The 24,390-nt window shown below is 43.1% G+C and overlaps 1 protein-coding gene across 1 annotated transcript; it reads left to right on the forward strand.

Annotated features, from left to right (window-relative positions):
* Window positions 1–2,670: 2,670 nt before the first annotated feature.
* Window positions 2,671–12,219, forward strand: LOC101528613 (vomeronasal type-2 receptor 116-like). The gene is made up of 6 exons (XM_058671865.1): window positions 2,671–2,873; window positions 6,191–6,482; window positions 8,052–8,858; window positions 9,516–9,743; window positions 10,036–10,159; window positions 11,306–12,219. The coding sequence occupies exons 1-6, from the start codon at window positions 2,671–2,673 to the stop codon at window positions 12,217–12,219; spliced, it is 2,568 nt and encodes an 855-aa protein (XP_058527848.1).
* Window positions 12,220–24,390: the final 12,171 nt, after the last annotated feature.

Consider the following 24,390-nt stretch of genomic DNA (forward strand, 5'->3'; position numbering starts at 1 on the left):
AGATCCTTCTTGTTCCAGTGGCTAAAGGTTAAACCAAGCCCCTGGAATAACTACCCCTACCTTCTACCATCTTCCCAGACTAGACAGAGGGATAGCCACATCAAGTTAACCTACAGAGCCACAAAGCCTACTGTGGAGTTGTCAAGGGATATCTCCACCATGTGACACATGTAAAAGCATCAGCGTGAATAAACTTTCTATTACCACGCATATATACAATTATATTTCCATATACATTTCTGTCAGCCTGCACTTTATCCACTGGAGAGATGATAGGACCATCCCTTGATGAGAATATCCACTGTCTTCCTGTGTAAAGAAGCCAGAAGGGAAGTCCCTGCATTTCCAATGAAGCCATAGGCTGTGAGCATCTCCACACTGAGGGAGCAAGGCCAGTGGTACAGGAGGACTTGAGGCCAACTTTTCTCCACCTCAGCCCTCTCTGGTGAGTAGAGAACCCACAGGGATAGCAAGAACATCCACCCATATCCCTTTCCCTTCATGTCACTTTGACTTCATCCACCTTCTTTTTCTGTATCTGTGGTATTAGGTAGGCAAAAGGAGAAACTCCACCCCGCCTCCCACCCATCCCAGAGCCCTTGACTTGGGGCATGCTCTGAGGGCACTGTTGAAGTGATTCTGATAGTTCAATAGTTCTGAATTGCTGCCAATCCTGCCATTCCATTCACAATGGAATCTCTCTTAGATACGCTGGCTGACATAATCCGCCTTAGAGTCTCCATTTGCCCAGATTTTCACTGCCAACACATGGCATGTTCTCCATCCTCTGATGTGGCACCAGGTGTCTTCTGCAGGTTCAAATGGTCTGCCATATCATCCATGTGCACCTGGATATGCTGTCCACTGCTCCGTCTGAGCTTCTGAGGAGGCTCAGCTTCTGACACCTGCACTCCATAGTCAGACCATGGAACCTGCACTTCTCTTCATGGTTGGGGTTCTGATTTCAGCAATTGAGTTGGGTGAACTCCCAAAGAAACTTAGTCTGAGGTGATACCAGACCCGATTCGTGTGTGTGCATGCCATTAACAGAATTTGGCACTGTCTGTAGCCCAATCAGCTTATGCACATGCTAGTGATTGCAATTGCTGGGTCAGTTCTATTTCCAGCCCTGTCTTCCAATGAACCAATGGGTACTGCCATCCAGCCTGCTCCTGCCAACCACACACTTGGCCCTCACTCAAACCAGTGGGAGCTGTAGTCAGAGTGACCCACAATAACCCCCACTATGCTTCCCCCTTACTTAAGTCCCATGCTTGTCAGTATGTAAAGCAGACTGGTCCAGTCTGTCCCACATCCCATTCAGCTCTCATACATGGCCATGGGCATTGAAGCTTAGTCATGTGAGGGATTTTCAGAAACAGAGTATTGGTCTATTATATAAAGTCTAATGATTTCCTCCTTTTTGAAGATTTATTTATTTTTATACTAAAGGTGGATATACAGAGAGGATTAGAGACAGAGAGGAAGATCTTCCGTTCGTTGACTTACTCCCCAAGCAGTCGCAAAGGCTGAAGCTGAGCCATTCCAAAGCCAGGAGCAAGAGCTCTTCCAGGTCTCCCATGCGGGTGCAGGGTCCCAAGCTTTGGGCTTTCCTAAACTATATTCCCAGGCCACAGGCAGGGAGCTGGATGGGAATTGGGGCCACTGGGATTTGAACCGTCATTTATGTGGGATCCCGGCACTTTCAAGGAGAGGAATTTAACCAGTATGCTATCATGCCGGGCCCATGATTTCCTTCTTTTAGAGAGAAATAAATAATAAGAACTCCAAAGCCATCCTTTTGTAACACTCAGTATTCTGCTTGTAAGCAGTTCTCCATGAAGCTATACCCTTTCATCTTGCATATTGACATTATATTGGATATTTAAGCATTTGTGCAAACATCACTGCTATGTACATCCATAACTATTTCACCACCCCATAGCCTGCCCGTCACCCATGAAGCAGGCCCTGGTGAGTCCATGAGACCACAGTTAAATCCTATGATCTGCCTCCTTCAACTTCTATAGATGAAGAAGCATGAAATGTAAACTTCTCTGCACATGCCTCATAATCTATGACTCTAAATACCATTTTCCCAGCAGGCACTGCAGACAAGTGAAAGATGTCAGCCAAAGTCACGAGGACAGGCTGGGGCATGCAGAGAGGAAACAATGATTGCCATCAACCCCTCGCTCCATATGCAATGATGCATTTGGCTGCTCCCTCCATCTCAGCATCAACTCTCCCTAAAATCGCCAAGCCCACTCAGCAGTGTACGGCCCACACCCCCCATGGTTCCTGTGAACACAAGTTCACAGAGCTGCTGTCCAAGCCTGAGATGGTCTTCAGGGCCCTATTGGTCCATGGTGCAATCAAAGAGAGCAGCAAGCAAGGAGAGTTCACAACATGTTTTTCTAAAGTGTGATTCCCAGAACGGATGATGACAGGTGTATAGCTGCAAGGCATGACAATCCCTTGAGTCTCCCATGTGAGAAATTCAGGGCTGCAAGTGTATGCTGAATATAGGGCCAAAGAGGTGACATTATGATAGTGGAGATCAGCTAGACTCTGCCCTAAAAGCAGTTTCCACTCTATCCAATCCCCTATTCATCGAACCTGCACCCACACTCAGTATCTGTGTCTCCACCACAAGGGAATCCTGACAAGATGTGGTCTGTGAGCATCATCTTCCTGCTCGTGCCTGTGCTACATGTATCACAGGGTATGACAGATACTGATTGGTTCACATACCGTAAGCCAAGTGTGAACAGACATGGGGACCTGATGTTGGGTGGCTTTTTCCCCCTTTACTACACAGGAAGAAACAGCAGCAGTATCCAGCTCACACTTTCTTACTCTTCTCGGTCTTGGTAAGTTCATGGTCTTCTTAAATGTGGTTGTGACTGTGAGGAAGTGTATGTGACAATCCTTTCTGGCAATGGTGAATAATGTAGCTGTGACAGTAATGTTTACCAAGGAAGGCTCAGGTTCTATCCACATTTGTTCCTTCCATCCCTTTTGTACTTATTTTATATTTGCCTATTAGTCCTGTGTGGACAATGGAGTGACATCACCATTTCTGAGTCTGCTGCATTGGTTAGATGTCCCAGATGCAATGCTGGGAATCTCAGAGTTAGAGTGCTGGGACCTCACATCCTGTGCTGCCAGCACGCATGGAAAGGGCACTTGGATGTCCTGAGACACTGAGATGATGTTATGTGATCAACGGTAGTTATTAAGGTGTCAGATGCCTGTTACTGCTAACAAGAGTGTGGTTATGTGGCCTGTGGTGGAGCTGTGTGTTTCTTGATTTGTACCATCAACCCAGAATGGGTTTATCCTTGTATAAAATATGAAATGCTTCAAGATGAAGGTTTCAAATGCTAGAAGTAATAGAAATAAAGAGGTTCAGTTTCCCTGAGGGTTTACTATGACCCTGAAGATTCTTTTCTAATAATGACATAATAGCTGCATTAATCCTTGGTTTAACACATCTGTGCCGCCTGTATTTCTAGAACTGAGATTCTGTGTCAATGCATAATGAGGACATTGGGACCAGCAAGTCTGTGCCTGCATCCTTGCTGGTAGCCACAGTGCAGGATGCTTCTCTGTATTGCTAAGAAGGCAGTGATGTCAGAAATCACTTTTTCCATTGCAGCGTGCCTGCCATTGCTAATGTCTTAGGACTCCCTGCATTTCATCTCAGATCATTGCCATACATGTGAGGAAGTGGTATGTGGGGCAACTGAGGGACGAGTTGGTTGTCTGTGAAACTACCTTTCACTGTGTAACCTGTAATCTTTCCTAGCCTGTGGCTTCACATTCTTGCTGTCCTTTCTCACTGTCTGCTTGAGTCTTCCTCTCTTGTGAGGGTGATGGAGTCTCCTCTCTCAGCTGTGCCATGTGGGAGTAAGTGAGGACCTGTCTTGCTCATGATCTCTGTGTGACAGTCTCCAGGCCATGCCACACAAAGATAAGACTGCTCTCTGCCTTTGCACCTCAGTTATAAACGTGTCTGGCTAACTTGCTTGTGCAGATCTAATAACCATCATGTGCTGTCACACCCCAGAATGGCAGGTGCCTCAATCTCACCTAGGCCATATGGATCCTGATTGGTAAATTGTCCAGGAGTTGGACTCCAGTGCAGTTAGTGTACTTCCCTCCAAGTTCTGGACCTCGTGTATAAACCACACTGATTGAATCCATGTTGGGCACTAGATTTGATATTTAGTTTGTGTGACTGCAACAACCTGGTGATGAAGTTAATTTCATAAGTTTCACATAGCTCTCAGATTGAGGTAATTGGAGTGAAGTACTGAGTACTGAGTAATGAGATAGTCTTTAATCAAGATTCTTTAATACCTACCAAATCATTGCTGATTAACCTGTAGATTTTCCTAATCCTTCCCCAAATCCCCATACTCTTTTTCAGTGTCTCTATACCCCTCCTTCTCTCCCCTTGCCATGGGACAACCAATGTGCCTATGGCTCTCCTGTTCTTGTCTGTGATGAACACTTGGGGTGAAGTGACTCAGAGTGAGAGCTTACGTGCTTTCTCTATGTTCAGTTTGCAGCAATATTTGGTGTGTTTTTCTCAAATATCTTCTGATCTATGTGTGCTTCTGTGATCAAAATGGTGGTTGACTCAAAGAATGACTCTGCAGGTGCACAAATTAACCTCTGACAACTTAGCCTTTAGAAAAAGAGTGAAGGTAGTGAGCCTCCAGCTGGCAGCAAGAGCTAAAAATAACCCTGGGAACAAGAAGTACGCCCATCAAAATAAATAATCTAAATTAGTAGGACCACATGATGAAAAGGAAATATTGTTTCAATAAGTTAGATTTATTACTCTATTAATTAAGTTGAAACTATAGATGGGCAGAATTTCCTGGCCAGATTGATTTTTTTCTTCAGGAAATCCTGTAGAGAATCTGAAAAGCTAATATGTTTAAGTGTGTATAGAATACTACCATTTACCTAGAGGATATGATGATGTTTTAAATTGCAAATATATAAACTTAAAATCCTGCATGACAGGATCTTGAAATGCTCTTTCATTAAAAGCAAAACACTGTCAATTAGAGATCTGTGAAACTCTAAGTGTGGAAAGCAGACATGAAAAACTCCTAATCAAGCAAAACTGAAGAAAAGAAACCCCATAATTTTCAGTGCAACTGAAACATAATTTTATGTGCAACTAAAAGACAGGTTGTATGAACATATTATGTTCCTACAAATTATTGGCATGCAGACATCCATTAGCATTCAAATGATGGAACATGTTTCATAAATTAGACAAATCAAAGAGACATTTCAGGAAACTAGAGCCAAGAATCCATAGTGAGAAAACAGACCGTCTGTTCTCTTAGGAACATCAACTATGAAAGCCGTTCTTACGTTCAAAGAAGTCATATTTTCACCTAAGATATATGCTGTGATTACAAAGTAGATTGAAAATATAATATATCAAACATTAAAGGAAGAGAGAATAGGGCAGATTGAGGGAAAGAAGGAATATGATCATCATCTTAGAATTGTATCTATGAAAACTTAAAATAGTTTTTTTTTATATTAAGCAAAAACTTTTAAAAAATATTTGGGAAAAGAAGGAAGCATGTAAGAGTAATTATGCAATGAGAAATGAAAATTCAGGACAGAAAATTAAATAAATCAAACTAAGTGAAGATTCTTCATGATGTACCCAACTGTTTGTAAATCAAATGACCCTTCTCAAGAAGTATAACAATTGATCTGTTCAAGTAAAACTTTAAGGTGGAGGATTGCAGCAAGACCAGTGGAAAACACATCAGGTGCAGCTGCTTGCAGAGGCATGTGTCCTGTGATTTTAGAGTGCCAATGAGTCAGGTGGTTTTCAAGTGACCCTAGAGATCACTGACAACAGAAAGGCTTGCGCTTGCCTGTGTCCCCAGGTTTGAACATATTAAGGCTTACCTGGAGAATTGGTGAACTGTTATACCTGCTGGAACCACTTCCTTCAGAGGGTCCAAAGGCCACTCTGACATGCTCTGGAGCTCTGGGAACCTTCGTCTCAGCTGCTCCATGTGCCAGAGCTGAGGCAGGTATGGAATGGCACCTGAGTCTGTCTGTTGCTGCTTCAGGGCTAGACTGTATTATTGCTCTGAATTCCATGGTGTGATCTTTCTCTCTGATGTTGGTTCATGTTTAGGTGGCTGTGGAAGAACTACCAATATGTGTTGGCTTTTTACTTTGCCATCCAGGAGATCAACAAGGATCCTCACCTGCTCCCCAACTTGACCCTGGGATTCCAGTGGTACAATGCCTTTCCCGGTGAGCAGTTCACCTTATGGAGCCTCCTATACTGGTTGACTGGGAACACTGGGAATTTACCTAACTACATCTGCCAGACACAAGGAGTGCAGCTGGCCACCATTGTTGGAACCGCTTCAGCACTGTCCATTGAATTTGGAACCCTTCTGGAGCTCTACAAAACCCCACAGGTCAGTGGGTTTTGAATCTGAAGAGAGATGTTTGAATCTTTCTAACCCATTTGCAATGAAGATGGCCCAGTGTGCACATCTGACCATGTTGTGGAAGGATTCATGCATTTTGGGGGACATGTGATTAATCCTAGTGCAAGCAGAATGAGATAGGGGAAAGAGCAGTGAATATTGAGATTCTGCTTAATTTGCTGCCTAGTTTCCCCTTATGATACTTCCAATTGCTGGTAACTATGCTGTTTCATGTTGACACCTGATGGTTTCTAAATGATGTGCCCATCATGCTGAAGTATCTTGTTGAAGAACATTGTCTTAGGGGTCACCCCAAAATTATTACAGCTGGGGATATAGACTTTGACTTCTGCTTGTGTCTTGGAAAACATTGATTCTGAAGGTGTGAAGTCATATTTTAAAAGACACATTTATAAGTCTAGTTGGAACTCCAAAGGGAGAGATAATAAGAAAATGCATATAGGGGTCTTTGATCCACTGGTTCAATGCCCACAGTCCCACAGTGGTTAGGTCTGACCCAGGCACAGCCATGTGGCATGTGTCACTTGAGTTGTCCAATGTGGCAAGAAAGGTCCTAGTTCTTCAGTCATACATGACTACATTTAAGGACATATTAGCAGGAAATTGGGTCAAAAGCTGATTAGCCTGGATTGGAATGGGTGCTCTGACACGGAATATTTGCATGAAAATCAGCAGGTTAACACACAAGTCCGTGGGAGTGTTGAGACTATATTGAAGTAGGTAAGTATTCTTGAGTACAAGGGCAGATATTCTCAGCATTTCCAGAGACCATGCCACATACCCACCCATGTTTCAGATGTGTACTCCTTCCCATCTTTGTTTTAGAAGGAGAGAGGCAAACAAAGAGCACCCATCTTGTGGTTTACACACATGCATGACAGATGTGTAGAGCCAGGAACACATGCCAGTGAACATCATGATACAATTAGTTAAGTCAACATTACTGCCTCACCAGAACTACCTAGCATCTCAGAAAGATGTCACCAAGGACCCAAACATGAGCAAGAATCAAGACATGTGTCTGTCAGACATAGGTTACCTTGCTATTAGAAGAAAATTTGCATTGCAAAATTGCTCTGTCCCTGTCCAGACAGGGTGAATGAATATCTATGAATGGTAGCATTAATTCCCAGCAGTAAGCAGTGAGCTCCAAATATCAGGTATTAACACAGTAGAGATTTCTGTCTGATTCAGAGTCAATTCCAACAGTGACTACTCTGCACCACCAACGACAATCCACTAGGAGATGGGAAAGACCATGATCTTGGTCTCAGAACAGGTCACAAAGAGGAAACAGAATGGATGTATCTTCTTTAAAGCTATGAATGGAAATTGTATGTATTGACCTGAAGAAATGGGCACCCATATATGTTCTTCTTTGTGACCAGGACAGTAGGATGTTTCATTTCTACTGTACACTTCCTCTCCATTAAATATTGAATGGCTCAAGTCCACCCTGGGATAATTGTTTTCATTCAAATCCGGATGGTATACCCAATTCAGACAGAGGTTGATCTTGATTTTCTGTGCTTTCAGCTGACCTTTGGTCCTTTTGATCCCATGCTAAATGATAAGAAGCAGTTACCATCCCTCTATCAGATGGCCAGCAGTGACAGTTCCCTGAGCATTGCAATGATTACCTTACTGCTACATTTTGGCTGGACATGGGTGGCACTCTTTGTGTCTGATGACATGAAAGGAGAGCAATTCCTGCAGGACATTCAAGCAGAGATGCTGAAGAGAGGAGTCTGTGTGGCCTTGACAGTGAAGCTCCCTGTCACCAAGAGGCTGTATCAAGAGAGTGATCTGACTTTCATGAGTAGGATCCAAGCTTCGACTGCAAATGTGCACATCCTCTATGGTGATGTAAGGGCCCTCATTAACGTGGACATTTCAGTGGAATTCTTTCTAACCATGGGGAAGGTGTGGGTGATGGCATCCAAGTGGGACATCGTTGTGTATAAGACAGACCACATACTGCACTCTTTGCATGGAAGCTTCTCATTTTTCCCCCACAGGGAGGAGATCCATGGCCTCAAAGATTTTCTCAAGACCGTGGAGCCTTCTCTCTTCCCAGAGGACTTTTACTTCAGTAAATTATGGCTCTTGCATCTGGACTGCTCACCAGCAGGGTCATTTTGTGGACGCATTGGAAACTGCTCACCAAATGCATCCTTGGGGTTTCTTCCAGCACACATTGACCTGATGACCCTCTCTGACTCCAGCTATTTAGTTTACAATGCAGTGTATGCTGTGGCCCATGTTACTCACACAATTCTTATGGAGAAAATGGAGCTGGGATCTCTGGGAGAAGCTGCCCAGCCAGTGATTCTTCCCTGGCAGGTATATATTGTCATTGATACATCATATATAGATATTCCATATATCCATATATGTGATTTTTTCTGAAATTTTTACATTAGTATCACAAAGTATGGGATTTCAGATAATGTTCTGATTATGGAGAAGTAGGGTAATGTCATTTACACGGTATGCACAGTGGATCAATATATTACTGGAGTATCATCTTCATAGTTTATATTCACTGAAAATCAATTTCTAAAGATTAGGGAAACATGATATTTGTCTGTTTTGGGCTGTTGTATTTACAGCAGCTAGAGGTCTCCAGTTCACTACATTTTGTTGCAAATGTTGACCCAATATGACAGCAGTAACTTTACCTATAGTCCATGTTGAAATCAGACACTTTTGAGAGGATAGAAATGAATTGCATACCTTTTCTTGAAATGATAGGATATGGACTGTGAGCTATTAAGCCCACTTACCTGCATAAGTACAAAGGGTTTTTACTTACAAGTGAGCTACAAGAGTTCAGTTTATCTAAACTCAGGAAATGTTTGAGCATGCAGAGAAAAGCCATGCCCTTTCCCATAAGAGAATCTGGAAATTGAGCACAACAAAGAAATCTTGTTAAGCACCAGTGCCCTACCATAACTAACTTGGATACTCTCCCTGTCTCCAATTCTGCCTGTCCTCCAGCTCCACCCAGTTCTGAGGAAACTCCAGTTCAGAAACAGTGCTGGAGATGATGTATCCTTGGCTGACCCAAGGCATGGCGTGGCACGTTATGATATCCAGAATGTTGTGAATTTTCCTGCTGGACTGAGCTTGCTGGTGAAAATTGGAGAGATTTACTCCACTAGTTCATATGAGCAGGGGCTGTTGATCCATGCAGACCTGATAGAATGGCCTGTTGCCTTCAAGGAGGTATGATTCTCTTTGGATGTATGATACCTCCTGGTACGTCTGAATGGAGCTGCTTGAAAAAATTTTGAGGTCAGTACTACTAGGTTCTGTTTCGGTACTTTGGAGAGGCTTAAGGAAGCAGCAATGGCCATGATGTGATGCCTGCAATGGGTGCATTGGGAACACCTCCAATACAGGGGGAGAGGATTCAGTTGTGACCTTCAAGTGAAAGTGAAATGTATGTTGTGAGAGAGAATACACTGACATGCTTTGGAATGGTTGATAATGCCCACTCTTTCTCTTTCCCCTTCAGACTCCTCAGTCTGTGTGTAGCCAGAGCTGTGGTCCAGGATTCAGGATCTTGCCACAGGAAGGAAGACCCATCTGCTGCTACACCTGTGTGTTCTGTCCAGAGAGAGAAATGTCCAATCAGACAGGTAAAATATGTAGAAATTCCAATGGATATAGCTTTACTTTTCTTATCCATTCTCCATAAAAAGACAACAAAAGAGATTTACTGGCAGTGTGGGGATAAACTGCACCATAGTTTTGAATGTACGTATACATTTGCTCATGCAATCTATCTCTTTAGGTTCATTGTAGGCACTTCTGTATTTGTCTGGCATTCCTTAGAGTATGGCAGCCTTAGCACTCATTCAGAATGGTATAAATGCCCGCCAGAAAAGAGTCCTCATATGAATGATGTAGGTAAATAAATTGCATTCTAACTAAAAAAATGTCAGTGACATAATCACCAGTTTTCCAATAGCACATGGAAACTTAAATACAACATGTTTTACATTCCAGTTCAGAAACATATGGAATAGTTTCTGCTTGTGTGAATATCACATTTACATGAGGATGGATCAGAGTTATGTTTTAGGGAATTATCACACACTTAACAGTACTTTGAGTATATAATGAATTCTTTTAAAGTAATGATATTCCTTAACTTGAAAAATAGAATATCTCCATCAGTAACTTGATGAAAATCACAAAACACCCAGATTTCCTACCATTAAAACATCTATATTCAAATGCAAATTTTGTTTATTCAATAAACTAAAAAAAAAGCGTCACATAGAAAAATGATCAAAAGTTTTCCAAGAGAATGAAGATGTTAAATGAGGACGCACATGTTCTGTCATTTGCCATATGAGGATTGAGAGCACTGGTTTTAGTAAGGTTGCCATAAGCATTTGGGGTTGCTTCTGTCTGGGAGAGAAGGCTTTAAAGTTGATGTCCTTAGGCAATACAAAATGAGAACACAGGACTTGACATGAGGCAGACTTAAAGGAGTGGATGAGGTGAAGGTTGGAAGAACCCATGTGCAAGGGATCCTCTTGTGTCACAAAATGAGCCCACTTTAGCACATGTCAGTTAAGATCTCTTTGAATGTGTTTCTTCCCATCAACAGATGAGCACTCTGCCTAGGTTAGAAAGGTAGAAACTGGCTCTAGTATGCCCAGTACACATCACAGTTGATCTGTATTTTAGGGGCATAGTAGAGCTGATTCATTTTCACAACTGGGAATGATTCTGAATTACCACAACAAACACCCCGACTCTTTCTCTTCCTGCAGATGCAGTGCATTGTGTCCATTGCTCACAGGATGAGTACCCAAACAGGGAGAGAACACAGTGTTTCCCTAAACTGGTGACTTTCCTGGCTTTAGAAAGTTTTCTGGGTACTGCTCTGGCCTGCATGGCTCTGGCCCTCGCTCTCCTCACTGTTATCGTGCTGGGGGTCTTTGTGAAGCACCAAGACACTCCCATCGTCAAGGCCAATAACCACAACCTCAGCTACATCCTGCTTATCTCACTCCTCCTCTGCTTCCTCTGTTCCTTCCTTTTCATTGGCCGTCCCAACACAGCCACCTGCCTCCTAAGACAAATCACATTTGCTCTCATGTTCACACTGGCTGTTTCTGCTGTGCTGGCCAAAACCATCACTGTGGTTTTGGCCTTCAAGGCCATGAAGCCTGGAAGGACCATGAGACGATTGCTGGTGTCAGGAGCCCCAAAGGCTGTCATTCCCATCTGCTTCCTCATCCAACTGACTCTCTGTGGCATCTGGCTGGCAACATCACCTCCCTTTGTGGACACAGATGCACACTCTGAGCATGAACACATCATCCTCTTGTGCAACGAGGGCTCCATCACTGCCTTCTACTGTGTGCTGGGCTTCCTGGGCTCCTTGGCCCTGGGGACCTTCACTGTGGCTTTCCTTGCCAGGAACCTGCCTGACACGTTCAATGAAGCCAAGTTCCTGACATTCAGCATGCTGGTGTTCTGCAGTGTGTGGGTGACCTTCCTGCCTGTGTACCACAGCACCAAGGGGAAGGTCATGGTGGCTGTGGAGGTCTTCTCCATCTTGGCCTCTGGTGTGGGTCTTCTGGGCTGCATTTTTGCCCCCAAGTGCTACATTATTCTGATAAAGCCTGAAAAGAATTCTTTGAAAAGCTTGAAGAAAAAAACAAGTTCTAATTGTGTCTAAATATTTTTTCCAAAACATTCACTGTCATCCTTGCAGCGTCTGTAAACCAAATATGACACTTAACTGCATTTAGGTGTATAAAATACTAGGTCCTTCCTCCTATATACTATTTGTGGGTAGTACAGATACCCTAGCAGAATATATGGGATCCATGTTTGGTCCTGGCTCAAACTTGTACCTCTGAGCACCACTCGTAAATCCTGGTTCCAGCCACCCAGCCTGGTTTGACTCCTATTGTTGGCTTTGGACACAGTCCTGACACAGGCATTGGAATGGAGAGATGCGAAGCATAAAATGGGATATGTCTCTGTTTCGTCACTTACATTCTATGTCTCTTTCCCCCAGAGTTAATGTACAGGCTGAGAAAGTCTTAACTGAGTAAAAACAATCATGGTGTTATCCAAACCTCAGATCAGCATGAAGATACAATATTCATGTTCCTTTATTTTAGCATGGCTCTTCTGGCAATGGCAGAGTCTGAATGTTCCTCTTTTCACGTATCCTACGCAAATAATGTTAATGTCAATGTTAATGCTAAGACATCTGAATCATTCAGGCTTTACATTCCAACACACCACCCCTGTTGAGTGTTTTTCATTTCTTAGCTGACACAATGGTTTAAGTGAGATTTCGCTCCCAGGTTGAGTTCAGGGGTCACTTGGTCTTCTTCTTGCTCATTTTCAAGTTCTGCCAGAACATTCTCTTTTCATAGTGAATGCATTGTCCATGTCTAGAGGACACTGGTTGCAAAATTTTATGTTTCTCAGCAGTATACATGGTTTTACCTTTGCTTGAAGATTTCTTCCTTTGATTAAACATAGTGACACTGGGCTGTATTGGTTGATATGAAAATCTCACAGCCACGAAGAGCTGTTTTCAGCTGGAACAATGAGTAGCAGGAAAGTACCGCCACATCCATGGTGCACTTCCTGATTTGGTACAGTTTGTTCAAATGCATGGACAGCAATTTCCTCTTTGTGGACAGAACAATTTTCCATCACCCCATAAGTAAATTCTGTACACTATACAATCACAACGACCTCACGTCATGCAAGTAACCCTGTTCTCCACTTTCTAAGTCATAGTTCAAATACATAGTTAGCTTCTTCATGAAAGCAAGGGCAAGAGCTAAATTAGTTGAGGAAATTATATCAAGTCCAGACAATAGCAATGAGGTATCTGTTAGAAAAAAAATCTTAAAGGGTGCTTCATCTTGCAGTATCTATTTTTACCCACAAAACAATACTTGGCAGATATTTTATTCTTACTTATATGCAATCCTTAGAAAAGCAATTGGGTGTGCAAAGGTTTCAGAAATTTAATTATGTATTTTGGAAAATCTGAGTCTTTCAGTACCTGAGGACTTAAATTATAGCTGTTTCAGCAATGAAATGCAGTTATGTCCTGAATAATGCACAGGTGACCAACAGACACGCTTTAGAACAGCACAATAATAAGTTTTTAAAAGGACCAGGTGTGATAGTGTAGTTGTTAAAGTCATCGTCGTTCACACCCCGGGATCCCATATGGTCACCAGTTCTAATCCCAGTGGCCATGCTTCCCATCCAGCTCCCTGCTAGTGGCCTGGGAAAGTAGTTGAGCACAGCCCAAATCCTTGGGACACTTCACCCCCATAGGTGACCTGGAAGAGCTCCTGACTCCTGGCTCTGGATTGGCTCAGCTCCAGCCATTGTGCTCATTTGGAGAGTGAGCCTTTCGACAGAAGATCTTCCTATCTGTGTCTCCTCCTCTCTGTATGTCTGCCTTTACAATAAAAATAAATAAACCTTTAAAAAATTACATTCAAAGTGAAATTTGAAATTTTGTTTTTGTGCCAAACATGATCCTTATGGTAAAAAAAAAAAAAGAACATTGCATTCTCATACAAGAGTCAATTAAAGAGAAAGAAAACAAAATGTCATGTCCTTTTAAATTTTCCATGATGTATCAATCACCTATTTTTCTTGCTGGGCCTTATAATATTATGTTATCTTTAACCAGAATGCATGAAATTTGAGCAATGTATTGCATGCATTTGCAAAGTTTGACCCGATTAAACTGGACTTTCATTTCATTTTTCAAAATCTGAAATGATTCCTGTAGCTTACACTTGTGAGACCCACAAAAAGCAAAGTGGAAAGTGGTAGGTGCATGCCCGCTGGACTGAAGTAGCTGAAGTGCTAGGATTGTCCTCCATCAGGTGGCAAACAGGCTTATATGGAAAAGCTTGCCCAAGACTCCAGTATTAAAAGCCCTCTTGCAGACAGTTAATACTCAATCATTGATGGAGTTTACATCACTCCCCATTGATTGCACAGATGCCCCACCATTTTCAATATGTGATCATCTTGATAAAGTGTAACTTGAGTTAATGATTCTGATTGTGTGTGTGTGTGTGCGTGTGTTAATCCAGCACTAACTCTCTAAAACTTCCAACCTTCCCAAAATGAACATAACAGTTTTTTCTCCTGGATAAAAACTTCAGAGTTGATACTTCTGGTTGCTCTAGAGGAGTTAAGAGAGTCCAAAGCAGGTGTTTGTTCAGAGGTGTTTTTGCTCATCATGGACACTGGCAGGCGCACAGCCTCAGGGCACGGTGATCCCCTGAGTTCTGATCACAAGGACAAGAGGCCATGGCCTCACTGATGGGATAACCTTTGAAGCATCTCCCTTTGGACTTGTGTCCCTGTGTGGCTCTGCAGACACGCATACAGTATCTACAAATAGAAGGCATACAGCAGAACTGGAGATCGAAATGGGGTACCCTGCATACTGCTTTAGTCTCTCCAGAACCAGCTGAGAATGCACACAAAAAACAAGCTTTGATTCTCCTACTATCTGAATGTGCTTGGGGCTTGAACCATATAATGGTTGCTATACCACGCCATTTCCTGTGATGTTTCTGTGCCTGCTTCTGAATGGCTGGGGCAGTTCCTAGGACATCCCTGCTCAGTACTGCTATAAGCCATTGGACTCCAGTATTCACGCTGATGGAGACCTGCTGCTGGGTGCATTTTTCCCCTTTTACTACGTGAAACCAGAAGAAGCCAGGACTCGTTTATTATTCCTAGGCCAGCCAAATGATGAAGTAGCAGCAGACAGGTAAGCCCAAGATTGAGTTGTTTGTGAATTGTGCTTCTGTCTGAGTGTGAGTATCTGCTTGTGTCTGCCTGTGTTTACTCACTGTTCACAATTCCTAATAATGTATACAGAAGCTGCAACAAGACACAGCAATAAAGGCTCGTGTGTCCTCCCTCCCTTTGCCTTTAATACTCTTCCATTCTCACGTTGTGTTTGCTCTCCCCATGCCTTCAAACACAAATTAATGAAAAAAGTCAAGAGTAAGAAATGGAGGGTGAAAGAGAAGTTGTGTTGGATTTTGTTGAAAGCTTTTTCTGCGTCTATTGATACTATCATGTGATTCTTGTTTTTCAGTTTTTGGAAGTGGTGTATCACATTTATAGATTTCCGAATGTTGAACCATCCCTGCATTCCAGGGATGAATCCTACTTGATCCGGATGAATGATCTGTCTGATGTGTTTTTGAATTCTATTGGCTAGGATTTTGTTGAGTATCTTAGCATCAATGTTCATCAGAGAGATAGGTCTGTAGTTTTCTTTCTCTGTAGGATCTCTGTCCAGTTTTGGGATTAAGGTAATGTTGGCTTCATAGAATGAGTTTGCAAGGGTCGCTTCCTTTTCTATTGTTTTGAAGAGTTTGTAGAGGATTGGGGTTAGTTCTGTTTGGAATGTTTTGTAGAATTCTGTAGTGAAGCCGTCTGGTCCTGGGCTTTTCTTTGTTGGGAGATCTTTAATCACTGATTCAATCTCTGCTTCAGTTATGGGTTTGTTCAGTTCGTTTGTTGCCTCTGGGCTAAGTTTTGGCAGGCGGTGTGAGTCTAAGAACTTTTCCATTTCTTGGTGATCTTCTGATTTGTTGGAGTATAGTGCTTTGTAGTAATTTCTAATTATGTTCTTAATGCTTGTACTGTCTGTTGTTATGTTGTCTTTTTCATCTTTGATGCTATTAATTCTTGCCTTCTCTTGTTTTTTCTTTGTCAGTTGCGCCAGTGGGGTGTCTATTTTGTTTATCTTTTCAAAAAACCAGCTTTTTGATTCATTGATTTTTTTTTTGTTTTTTTATTTCTATCTGGTTGATTTCCTCCCTTGTTTTGATGATTTCTTGTTTCCTGTTGTGTGGGGGGCTCTGCTGCTGCTTTTCCAATTCCTGGAGGTGTGTGGTTAGTTCCTGTGTTTGGCGCCTCTCTTGGACCTTGACATGAGCTCCAATTGTGATGACTTTGCCCTGTAGCACTGCTTTGGCCGTGTCCCACAAGTTTTGGAATGTTGTGTCAGAGTTTTCACTGGTTTCCATAAATTTTTTGATCTCATCTTTAATTTCTTCCCTGACCCATTGTTCGTTTAATAGCATATTATTCAACCTCCAAGAGTTTCTATATTTCCTTGGGCATTTTGAATTGCTGATTTCCAGTTTCATTCTGTGGTGGTCTGAGAGGGTACATGGTATGATTCCTATCTTTTTGAAGTTGTTTAGATTTGCTTTGTGTCCTATCATGTGGTAAATCCTGGAGAAGGTGCCATGCATTGCTGAAAAGAATGTATAATCTGTGGTCTTAGGACAAAAAGTTCTATAAATGTTTACTAAGTCTAGTTGTTCTAATGTTTGTATGAGCTCTGTTGTTTCTTTGTTGAGTTTTTGTTTTGTTGATCTGTCTATATTTGTTAGCGGGGTGTTAAGATCGCCCACTATTATTGTGTGTACATCTATGTCTCCCCTTAAGTCTGTAAGTAATTGTTTCACGTAGCTAGGTGCATTGGAATTAGGTGCATATATGTTCACGGTTGTGCTTACTTCCTGGTGGATCAATCCCTTCACCAATATATAATGTCCTTCTCTGTCCTTTTTGATGTGTGTCAGCTTGAAGTCTAGGTCATCTGAGATTAGGACAGCTACACCAGCCTTTTTTTCTTGTCCATTGACATGAATGTCTTTTTCCATCTCTTCAGTTTAAATTTCTTAGAGGCTTTTCTGATTAGATGTGTCTCTTGTAGGCAACATATAGTTGGGTACTGTTTGATGATTCATTCCGTTAATCTATGCCTTTTGATTGGTGAGTTTAGTCCATTTGTGTTTAGAGATAATATTGAGAGAAATTGATTTTGGGCTTACATGAGTGTGTGTAAGTGTGCAAGTGTATTTACGACTATTAGAGTTTCTGATTGGTTGACTTTCCTTGTATGGATTTTAGTGGGGAGGTCTTCCCATTTGCCATCCTTGATTTTGGTTTGTATTTTTTCTTTCTGGGTTTAGCACCTTCCTGAGGAGATTTTCCAGAGCTGGTTTCGTGCTGATGTATTCTTCGAGTTTCTCTTTACTGTTGAAGTATTTGATTTCATTCTCAAATACAAATGAGAGCTTTGCTGGGTACATTATTCTTGGTTGGCAGTTGTTTTGTTTCAGGACTTGATAGGTTTTACCCTATTCTCTCCTTGCTTGGAGCGTTTTTTGTGATAGGTCGGCTGTGATTCTGATTTCCCTTCCCCTGAAAGTAATCTTATCCTTTTTTTCTTACTTGTCTTAGAATAGTTTCCTTGTATTCACTTGAAGGTAGCTTGAGGACCACATGTCTGGGTGAGGATCTGTTTGGATCGAATCTGTTGGGGGTTCTTTGTCCTTCCTGGATTTGTGCTGGCTTTATATTTCCAGTGTTCTGGAAGTTCTCCTGTATTATCTCATTGAGCACCCATTGCAAGCCTGCCTCCTTTTCCACTCCTTTGGGAAGGCCTATTATTCCAATATTTGATTTTTTGAGGTTGTCTTTCATTTCCTGTATGGACCTATTGGCTTTCTCTAGATTTGTCTCCAACTGTTTGATGAGCTGCTGTCTTTCGTTCTGATTGTCTTCCAGTTCTGATATTCTGTCTTCTGCTGTGTTCATTCTGTTGGTTAGGCTTTCAATTTTGTGCTCTATATCGAGGATTCCCTTTTTGACTTGATTTATTTCTGCAACGACATGGTTTTCGAATTCCTTGGACTCTTCCCGGCACTTCTCACTGTCTGATGAATTTCATCACTAGTTTCTTAAATTCCTTATTTGGTATTTCCTCTATGTCATCATCTTGCATCTCAGATATTGAGATTACTTTTTTTAATTATTTATTATTTAACTTCATTAATTACATTGTATTATGTGACACAGTTACATAGATACTTGGGTTCTCCCACCCCTCCCCAAACCCTCCCACCATGGTGGATTCCTCCACCTTGTTGCATAACCACAGCTCAAGTTCAGTTGAGATTCCCCCATTACAAGCGTATACCAAACATAGAGTCCAGCATCTTATTGTCCAGTCAAGTTCAACGGCTTCTTAGGTATACCGTTTCTGGTCTGAAGACAGAGCCAGCAGAGTATCATCCCAGTCAATTGAAAGCTCCAACATACCATCAGCAAAAATTTACATCATTATGGAATTAATTGACATAATAATGAGTAACCAATATGTTAAAAGTAAATGCGAGTTCCTAGCCACCTTCTGTGACCACCTCACCTATACTTCAATTTAGTTTATACACAACATATAACATTCAAAACATAACATGTTATACATAACATCATATCATCTTAAATTAAGGCAAACATGTGATATTTAACCTTTTGTGATTGGCTCATTTCCCTTAGCGTTATGGTTTCCAGTTTGGCCCATTTGGCCACAAAGAACTGCATTTTGTTTTTTTTAATAGCTGAGTAGTATTCCATGGAGTAGATATACCATAGCTTTCTTATCCAATCCTCTGTTGATGGGCATTTTGGTTGCTTCCATGTTTTTGCAATTACTGATTGTGCTGCTATGAGCATAGGAGTGCATGTTGGTTTCTCATAAAACAAGTGTTCTGGATATATTCCTAGGAGTGCTATTGCTGGATCATACGGAATGTTGAATTTGAGTTGTTTGAATATTCTCCATACTGATTTCCATAGAGGCTGTACCAGCTTGCAGCCCCACCGGCAGTGGAGTAGGGATCCCTTTTCCCTGCAACCTCGCCAACAAGTGTTGTTGGTGCTTTTATTCATGTGGGCCAGTCTTACTGGCGTTAGGTGGTACCTCATTGATGTTTTAATTTGGATTTCCCTTATTGCCAGGGAGCTTGAGCATTTTTTCATATGCTTGTTTGCCATTTGGGTTTGTTCCTTTGTGAAATGTCTGCCCATTTCCTGTGCCCATTTCTTGAGTGGCTTGTTTGTTTTGACATTTTAGTTGTTTTGTAGCTCTTTGTATATTCTGGAGATCAGCCCTCTATCACCTATGTCGTGTGCGAAGATCTTCTCCCATTCTGTGGGTTGCTTTTTTACTTTGTTGATTGTTTCTCTAGCTGTACAGAAGCTTCTTAGTTTGATGAGGTCCCGATTGTTTATTTTGGTCTCGATTTCTACTGCATTTGAAGTCTTTTTTAGGAAGTGAGGGCCTACCCCTAAGTGTTCCAGTGTGTTTCCAACATTTTCTTCCAATAGTTTGAAGGTTTCTGGATGTAGGTTTAGATCTATTATCCATTTAGATCTGATCTTGGTTTATGGTGAGAGATGTGGGTCTATCTTTTTGTTTCTGCAGGCTATTAACCAGTTGTCCCAACAGCATTTATTGAACAGACCTTCCCATTTGCCTGGATTGTCGTTTGTCTTTTTGTCAAAGATTATTTGGCTGTATCTGTGTGGGTTTCCTTCTGGTGTTTCTATTCTGCTCCATTGATCTTCCTCTCTATCTTTGTGCCAGTACCATGCTGTTTTGATAACCACTGCCCTATAGTATGTCCATAGATCCGATACTGTGATTTCCCCTGCTAACTTCCTGTTCTTCAGGATGGTTCTAGCTATCCGTGGTTTTTTGTGCTTCCAGATGAACCTTTGGATCGTTGTTTCCAGTTCCATGAAGAATGTTTTGGGCAATTTGATTGGGATTGCGTTGAATGTATATATTGCTTTTGGCAGTATAGACATTTTAATGATATTGATTTTACCTATCCAGGAGCATGGGATGTTACTCCATCTTTTGAGGTCTTGTTCAATTTCTTTTTTAAGTAGTTTGTAGTTTTCTTCAAATAAGTCTCCTACATTTTTGGTTAGATTTATTCCCAGATACTTCATACTTTTCTCTGTTATTTTGAATGGTATCTTGCTGGTTAAGTCTTTTTCCATCTTGGGGCTGTTCGCATACACTATGGCTGTTGATTTTTGTTCATTAATTTTGTACCCTGCCACTCTACCAAACTCTCGTACAAGTTCTAGCAGTCTCTGCATTGAGTCTCTTCTACATAAAGAATCATATCATCTGCATATAGTGAGAGTTTGACTTCTTCGTTTCCCATTTGGATTCCTCTGATTTCTTTTTCTTGTCTTATGGCCTCAGCAAGTACCTCTAGGACTATGTGGAATAGTAGTGGAGAAAGTGGACATCCCTGTCTTGTTCCAGATCTCAGTGGGAAGGGTTCAGCTTTTCTCCATTCAGTATGATGCTGGCGTTGGGTTTTTCATATATGGCTTTAATTATGTTGTGGATTTTTCCATCTATGCCTACCTTGGTTAGGGTTTTTAGTAGGAAGTGGTGTTGGATTTTGTCGAAAGCTTTTTCTGCATCTAGTGATACTATCATGTGATTCTTGTTTTTCAGTTTTTGGATGTAGTGTATCACATTTATGGATTTGCGAATGTTGAACCATCCCTGCATTCCAGGGATGAATCCTACTTGATCTGGATGAACGATCTGTCGGATGTGTTTTTGAATTCTGTTGGCTAGGATTTTGTTGAGAATCTTAGCATCAATGTTCATCAAAGAGATAGGTCTGTAGTTTTCCTTCTCTGTTAGTTCTCTGTCCGGTTTTGGGATTAAGGTAATGTTGGCTTCATAGAATGAGTTTGGAAGGGTTGCCTCTTTTTCTATTGTTTTGAAGAGTTTGTAGAGGATTGGGGTCAGTTCTGTTTGGAATGTTTTGTAGAATTCTGTAGTGAAGCCGTCTGGGCCTGGGCTTTTCTTTGTTGGGAGGTTTTTAATCACTGATTCAATCTCTACTTCAGTTATGGGTTTGTTCAGGTCGTTTGTTGCCTCTGGGCTAAGTTTTGGCAGGTGGTAGAAGTCTAAGAACTTTTCCATTTCTTGGTGATCTTCTGATTTGTTGGAGTACAGTGCTTTGTAGTAATTTCTAATTATGGCCTTAATGAATGCGGTGTCTGTTGTTATGTTGCCTTTTTCATCTTTGATGCTGTTAATTCTTGCCTTCTCTTGTTTTTTCTTTGTCAGTCGGGCCAGTGGGGTGTCTATCTTGTTTAGTTTTTGGTTGTATTGAGAGGGAGTGGTTGATCTTTCTTCTGGGTCATTGCTTTTTCTGATACTTCTCCTCATCGTGTTTTTGCTTCTTGTTGTTTTGGGATTTTAGCGTCTGACTTGTTTGTCCACAGCCATTGCCCTCAGTGCAGTAATCTGTAGGAGGTGTGATCTAGCTGCTGCTGTATGGGGTGCTGGCATAAGCGTTATATTTCTTACTCTATTGGGGACAGCAGGTGATGGTGGGGTTGTTGTTGGGTTGCTTCGTTTGCGCCTGGGTTTATATTTCTGCCACCTGGCTCCATTGCAGCTAGTTGGTTAGGAGTTGTTCTACGTGTGCCAATAGGGGTGGAGTGTAGATGATAGAATTTGTAACCTTGGGCTTCTTGTCTTTGCTCTGGGTAGTTGTATAGCTTGCAGTTCTACACCCAGCCTAACCCTCACAAATGCTTAGCCTTGTTGGAAGCACAATGCAGTGGCCCTGCTTGCCTGTGCTTCTTCTTGGTTCAGCAGATCTGTTGGGTGGCGCTAGCACCTCTGAGGCTCCAGCTGAGTAGAGCAGGGCGTGCTGCCCAAGTCACCAGCTGCTTGCTGCTCAGAGTTTGTAATCTACAGCCCTGAGCTGAGTCACGAGGCTTTGTGGGCCAGCCCTAGTGCCAGGCCCCTTCCCCTGCGGCTCCCTCTCAAAGGCGTTGCCCCACTGAGATTCACTCTGCTGAGCCGCACCTGGGCTCTGGGTCACAAGCCTGGCACAGCGGGGACTTCCGCCTCAGTGCCGAGCCAATACACTCCTTCAGGGCTTGAGGTTAGCACAGCAAGGGCCTCTGCTGCTCGAAGCTTGAAATCCCCAACCACAGGCTGGGTTGGAAATTTCTGTGGGCCTCACCGCTGAACTCTGCTCTCTGGGATTCTCACTCAGAAGTGCTGCTCCGCTGAGAGGCGCAACACTGCCTCCTACCACCAGGCAGACGGGCTTTTTTGAGTGGGCTCCCACTGGGAGAGCCTGTCTGGTTGATTCCGCTGAGCCGGCTCTGGTTTGGGGTCGCCAGCTGAGCCCGGCAGGGCGTACTGCCTGAGTCACCAGCTACTTGCTGTTCAGGGTCTGTAAATCACAGCCCCAAGCTAGGTCAGGAGGCTTTGTGGGCCAGCCCAAGTGCCAGGCCCCTTCCCCTGTGGCTCCCTCTCAAAGGCATTGCCCCACTGAGGTTCACTCTGCCGAGCCGCGCCTCGGCGCTGGGTCACAAGGCTAGCACAGCGGAGGTTTCTGCCTCAGTGCCGAGCCGAGAATCTCCTTCAGGACTTGAGGTTAGCACAGCAGAGGCCTCTGCTGCTCAAAGCTTGAAATCCCCAACCCAGGGCTGGGTTGGAAATTTCTGCGGGCCTCAGCTCGAACTCTGCTCCCAGGAATTCCCACTCAGAAGTACTGCTCTGCTGAAAGGTGCAACACTGCCTCCCGCCACCGGAAGGCAGGTTTTTCTGAGCAGGCTCATGCTGGGAGAACCTGTCTGGCCCATTCTGCTGAGTTTGGCCTCTCCAGCTGAGCCCATCAGGGGATTCTGCCTGAGAGAAGCTACTTTCTCAGTTGCACTTTCTCAACGGTGGAAGCAGAGCCCTGAGAGGCACAGAGCTGTGAGGGGCACGCAGCCGTACCCCTACTAGTTTGCTCTTCTGCCCAGGTCGTGAGGTTCTGCAGAGTGTTGCCCAGCCTCTGGAGCTCAGGCTGAGCCCAGCAATAGGATCAACTGGATTCTCCCGCAGCCAGTCCACTGTTCAGAGCTGATATGGGGATTTCTGAGCCCCAGTCCCACAGCACCACTCCAGTTCCCTCTGCACTCTCTCAAAGCTGCTGAGCAGTTGGGAGGCACGCTTCTGGGAAATCTCCCCTGCTTGTCCTCCACTTCTGCAGGGGATGATGCCTCCTATGATCAGTCCAGCAGCCTCCTCTCGGGGCTCCTGCCCTCCAGTGGACTGGTGCCCCTGTCGGTGTTGGCGCCTATCCTTCCAGCCCCCTCTGTTTTCCCTGGGTCGGTTGAGACTCTGCCACCTTCCCCCTGCCTGGGATCGTGACTCACCAAGTTTCTCGCAGCGTACTGTATTTTCTTTCCCATTTTTTGCGGCTGTTCCTTCACGCTGTGTAGATCTTCTTCCTTTAGTGAACTCCAGTGACCTTCCCGCTCTTCTCCCTACAATTTTCTGTTTCCTGGCCTGTTTCTCTGCTGTCTCGTTTCCGCTCTTTCCCTACTCCACCCTACACCAGCTCTCTATGGTCAGCCATCTTTCCCCCGATCGAGATAATGGACTTTTACTTGGCATGATCATCAAAGGGAATAATAATTTTTTTAAATGGCAAGTATTTAGTGAACATTGGACTTCACAGACAGCTTTGTACCAACTACGTACACATTGAACTGCAGCTGTTTCTCCTTCTTGTGCCTCCCCGTCCCCATAGGAGGAACTCCGTAAATCACAGTGCCTGAGTGGCCCTGCTACCTCCTTCTGGCCACCTCCAGGGACTGCCCAGCTGTCAACAGAGAGCCAACACTGTGTGCTGACAGCGCCTCCCTGTGGTCACACACAGATTCAGTGAAGCTGTGACTGGTCCAGCTTCACTGCCTATTTTGGACTTTATCTCCTACCCAAAGGAGAGATGGTGAGAGCCCCAATTTGGTGGTATCTCATGAGCAAAGGATGCTAGGAAGTGATTGGATTTAGCTCACAGATCTCTCTGCTATATTGCTGTACACTTAGAAACTTTTACTTCATCACTGTTCTCCATTCATACTGTTCAACCATTCACATATAAGGATTGGCACTGTGAGTCAACAGGTTAATTCT

Source organism: Ochotona princeps, chromosome 13, assembly GCF_030435755.1.
Source record: "Ochotona princeps isolate mOchPri1 chromosome 13, mOchPri1.hap1, whole genome shotgun sequence".
Classification (NCBI taxonomy): Eukaryota; Metazoa; Chordata; class Mammalia; order Lagomorpha; family Ochotonidae; genus Ochotona; species Ochotona princeps.